We start from the raw sequence: 4,800 nt of genomic DNA on the forward strand, positions 1-4,800 counted from the left end.
GAGATTGCTCCATCATCACAAGTGTTTGCTTCTTCGCATACTGAAGTTGCTGCCGAAGTTCATCCAGTTCTTGCGACAAGGTATCGTCGACAGGTGCAGTATCAGCAAAAGCTCTCCTCGCACGAGAAGAAGGCGATACATTGGAAGGAGCGGAAGTTGGAGTATAGTTATCAAATATCAACTGAAATTTAGACAAGACAACATCAAATGACAGATAGAGTTTTTCATTAATTTCTTGGAATCATTACAAGGGCACTACAGTAGAGCTAAAGAAATGAGTGTCGCCAAAACAACTACTTTGGCAACAAAAGCAAAAGAAACAGAAAAAGAAACAAGGAGGCATGCAACTAGACCTCCGGCCTCGAGGAGCTAGGAGTCGAAGCTGGCTTGATCCCCAGATACGCCAAGATCTTCTTAGTGTTGGGCTTGGCTGCCTTGATCAGCGACCTCCATCTCGAATGCTCTATCTGGCTGGTGTCGCCAACCTTCATCCAATCAAGCGTCTGTTGGCTGTCAGCAACCAGGGCAACAAAGTACTCTCGACAGCAACCTTCATATTCTCCTGACGCATCTTCAATCCCAGGTCTTCCGACGAATTGAAAAGCTTGGCAAGGGCAAGGAAAGTCGAAGGTTCCTCTTTCTTCGGGAAGAAGTAGGGGAACAACGCCGATAAACTTGCACTGGCATTGGCCACGCCTTCACGAATTTCGCGCCCATGGAACTCCAGAAGAGAAAGTGCATCAAGGAGAGGGTCATTGACGGGATTCTCCAGATCAAAATCTTGGTTTGTTTGGGCTGCCACACGAGACAAACCATTAGTCAAAAACCAAGAAACAGGAAGTACAATAGAAGGGGTTGATGATATTACTCAGCGTACGTCGACTTTGCGACTTCAGACGCTTGATGATCTCTTGTTCACGCACAGTTTGTGCAGTTTTCTGCTCATCTAAGGCAGATTCGGCATCTTTGAGCCTTCTCTGCAGCTCCTCGACACTAGCAGCTTTCACCTTGGCTTCATCAACCTCGGCCTTGGCTTTGCTAGCAGCAAGTTCAGCTTTCTTGCGAGCCGCCTCACTTTGCTCGAGTTTTTGAGCAAGTGCGTCGACACGTTCGTTGGCCTCACGAAAGTTTTTCTCGTCGAGATATGAAAAAGAAAGAAAAGAAAGATCAAAAAATAGCGACAAGCAACAGGAATAGAAAGTCAAAGAAAAATAGCAAGTATAAAAGTCGTTACCGTCGGCTCAGGCGGCATATTCACGGTACCCAACAAATTGGGACCCGATCCGAAGAAGCTCTTTGATCATTGGCTGTTCAAAGGTAAGTACATCAAAAGAAACGTCGGCATGAAAAAGAGAAAAGGTGTGAAAAAACAAAATAAGGAAAATATAGATGCCGACAAACTTACATCATCTAAGAGCAGAGTCGACGAACTGCCCAACTGAGGGGCAGGATCAACAATCTTTTCAACCCGTGCCCTTTTTGGTGAAGGGGCACGGGGGCTCGAAGGAGGAGTAGATGTATCAACATTTTGTTGAGGAGGCGACGATTCCTCCCCTTCAACTGGTTTTTCTGAAATAACTAAAGTATGTGACGTGCTCGTTCGAGCAGCCACATCTAAAGTTGGTGTTTCTTCATCATCACTGTGACAAAATAGTGGCAGCATAAAAAGCAAGGCAAAATAAAATTCTTCAAATAGAAAAGGAAAAGAGCAAGGAACCTACGAGCTGATGATACTCTCGACGTATGGATCATAAGCTGCTTTTCGAGGTAAAGGAGCAGTTTCTTCGGGTTTCGAGGTCCCGGAATCTTCGCCATTGCTCCTTTTCCTTTTGCTCTTCGGAGAAACAGCAGGAGGAGGAGATTGTGCTGATGTTGTACCTTCAGAGGCAGCATCCTTCTCAGTAGATCCCGCAGATTTTCGAGAATCTGCGGGTTCATTAACAAAAGAGGGGGTCTCCTGGTTGTCATCATCGACAACGGCTCTTTCTTCGACCTCTCCATCCTCAGGAAGAGGAGGAAGGGAAGCCATAGTAGGATGATTCTACAAGGAAATAGTGACAAAAGAGAATAAGTGAGATACCACTGCAATAAGATACAAGGAACAGTTCAGAACAAGATAGAAATTCGAGAAGACAAAATACCTCGGGAAGAGGATTGGAAGCACTGTATGGTTCCACTCGACAGGAGGAGGGAATAGGATCCTTCTTGCCTAATCGAGAAATTCTTCGAACCAATTTTTCCAGGTCCTTTACAGAAAGATCACTGGAAACTCTGTTGGCGTCATTTTCACCAGAATACGTCCAAAGGGGATTTTTGCGAGCCTGAAGAGGCTGCACTCTAATCCTAAGGAAGTAGGCAGTAATTTGAACACCAGATAGCTCTTTGCCTCGAGTGTTTTGAAGATGATGGATACGAGCCATGAGCGCCTCTGTCGCCTTTTTCTCTTCTTCAGAAGCTTCGGCATCCCAGGAACGGCGACGCTGAATCCTGGCACTTCCGTCAAAAGGAACTATGTTGTGCTCCACAGAATTGGCGCTTTCTTCGTGAATGTAGAGCCACTTTTTGCGCCATCCTTGGACAGAGTCAGGAAATTTGACGTCGAAATAGTCGACATCAGTACGAACACAGATTACAACGCCACCTATGTTATAAGTGACGTTGTGGGAGCCATTGCGGCGGAGGCAGAAAATTCGTTTCCAAAGAATCCAATTAGGAGTGATTCCAAGGAAGCACTCGCAAAGCGTGATGAAAATAGAAATGTGAAGGATGGAATTGGGAGTCAACTGGTGTAGTTGAATCCCATAAACGAAAAGAAGGCCGCGGAGGAAATCATGGATTGGGGTCGAAAGGCCGCGGATTAGATGATCAACAAAACTAACCCGGTACTCCATTGGAGGTTTGGGGTAGCTTTCTTCGCTGGGGAAGCGGATGGCGTCCTCCTTCTTCATGAGGCCAAGCCTCTTCAGCATGTTGGTGTCTTGGTTGGAGATTTTGGATCTCTCCCACTCAAGATCCTCGGCAGCCATCTTGGATTCCGGAGTGCTGTGGCGAGTGAGTCGCGTGCGCGGTGGCATCAACGGCAATGGGCAGAGTAAGGTCTGTGAGTGCGGAAGCTTGGAGAGATTCGGGCGCAGGAGAAGTTTTGCGAAGGGGAACAGATGAGCGGCGCAAGCGAGGGGATGAACGGAGGTTGAAGAAAGGTTTATATAAGAATCGGGTGAAGCAGCGTGCCGTTGGATGGAGAAATCGTGTGGTGAGAATAGATCTTCTAGAAACAAGGGTAAAAAGGTATTTTTACTGAGATAGGCGTTACCGTACGTGCGCCAGAAAAAGCGGAGGACGTGTGTCCCCCACTTGCACGACGTGTCAACGTGGTGGAAGCAATGGACCCACAGGACAGAAAATTCACGACTACTTGTCAAGGATGAAGTAAATTTGATTAAGTGAAGAATGTCGACAAGGAAGTATTCAGAGATTGGCGACAGGATGAAATATTCAATACTTCGGGAGCCTTTGATCAAATACAAGTTTTTGCCCAAATGCTCGGGGGCTACTCCGACAAAAAGTAAAATTTCGAGTATGACAATATAGAAAATGTTGAGCCTACAACCAAGCACAAGTTCTTGGCTGTAGCCTCGGGGGTTACTCCCATCGGGAGCGCTGTTCGCGCACCCGAGAAATATAAAAATAAAGAGAGAGAAGAAGAAGAAGAGGAAAGAGTTCATATTGCGAAATAATGACAAAATAGCGACAAGGTGGAATAAAATGTTGAGCCTACAACCAAGCACAAGTTCTTGGCTGTAGCCTCGGGGGCTACTCCCATCGGGAACGCTGTTCGCGTGCCCGATGAAATTAACAAAGGAAAAATAGAAGAGCAAGAGAGTATATTTCGAGTTATAATTAACTCTACATATACTCCCATCGGGAGAACAATATAAGTCATATTTGACTCAATAAAATGTGCCATTCCAACAGCCGGAAAAGCACTCGACAATATATTCTCAGAACGCCAAAGTTGCGATCAATTTCTGAATGCCGCAAATTTGCGAAGGTAAGACCCGAATCCATTCGCGGGCGTGGCATCGCCAAAGACTGCGCTCTGCTACTTTTATCCGTATCAACAGATACGAAGAAAAATCCTAACGGACGCGTTAGGTACCCGATAAATTTGACTGGGACTCGACAGAATGGTAAGACCTTAAGCGGCACCTGTCGAAGTTTACACCAGTATCCCGAGATCATGTCCAGGGACGTGATTTTGAAGTAGGTTTTTGCGGATTGCCACTAGAGCAGTTAACTAGTACCTGATCCGTCAGATGAACTAGCCCCAATTACCAATATCCCTGTACAATATAGAATTTTATGAGAAGAAATATAGAAAGATTAAGGCTTTCGGGTAAAAATAAACAGTGGAGATTTTCCCTGACTTTACAATTCAAGCAAAATCTCGGGGGCTACTGACATAGGCATCCCAAATGGGCCTGCCGAATATAGTACCCGGGGTTTATTGAAGGCCCACTACCCGAAGAATAAGAAGATTCGGGAGCCCAAGATGCGTTTAAGGAAGAAATAGAGTTGTAATAGGAAGTGTTGTAATCTGGCGGGATGAGTTAGAAACCGTCCCGAACTCTGTAAACTTGTACAACACGAATCCTTCGACTCCACCTCCTATATAAAGGGGGAGTCGAGGGACGAAGAATGAATCGAATCATTGTCTGCAAACCCTAGTTTTCACAATCGTCGAGTACTTTTCGGCTGAAACCTTCGAGATCTACTTACCCTCTACTTCTAACTAAACCC

General features: G+C 45.7%; 1 protein-coding gene across 1 annotated transcript; it reads right to left on the minus strand.

Annotated features, from left to right (window-relative positions):
* Positions 1-208: 208 nt before the first annotated feature.
* Positions 209-3,622, minus strand: LOC127301208 (uncharacterized). Its single transcript, XM_071821006.1, has 6 exons — positions 2,142-3,622; positions 1,722-2,041; positions 1,406-1,640; positions 1,248-1,307; positions 869-1,133; positions 209-795 (listed from the first exon to the last, which is right to left on the minus strand). Exons 1-6 carry the CDS (start codon positions 3,072-3,074, stop codon positions 488-490), a joined length of 2,121 nt encoding a protein of 706 aa, XP_071677107.1. The 5' UTR covers positions 3,075-3,622; the 3' UTR covers positions 209-487.
* Between the last annotated feature and the right edge of the window lie 1,178 nt (positions 3,623-4,800).

The sequence above is a fragment of the Lolium perenne genome, chromosome 5, assembly GCF_019359855.2.
Source record: "Lolium perenne isolate Kyuss_39 chromosome 5, Kyuss_2.0, whole genome shotgun sequence".
NCBI lineage: Eukaryota > Viridiplantae > Streptophyta > Magnoliopsida > Poales > Poaceae > Lolium > Lolium perenne.

What these genes read in the sequence shown, in the direction of transcription:
- LOC127301208 (XM_071821006.1), bottom strand. Translation starts at nt 3,074, where the DNA reads ATGCCACCGCGCACGCGACTCACTCGCCACAGCACTCCGGAATCCAAG. An exon ending in CGACTCTGCTCTTAGATGAT is followed by an intron (nt 1,308 to 1,405) that starts GTAAGTTTGTCG and finishes ACCTTTGAACAG; the next exon opens with CCAATGATCAAAGAGCTTCT. An exon ending in GCAAAGTCGACGTACGCTGA is followed by an intron (nt 796 to 868) that starts GTAATATCATCA and finishes CTCGTGTGGCAG; the next exon opens with CCCAAACAAACCAAGATTTT.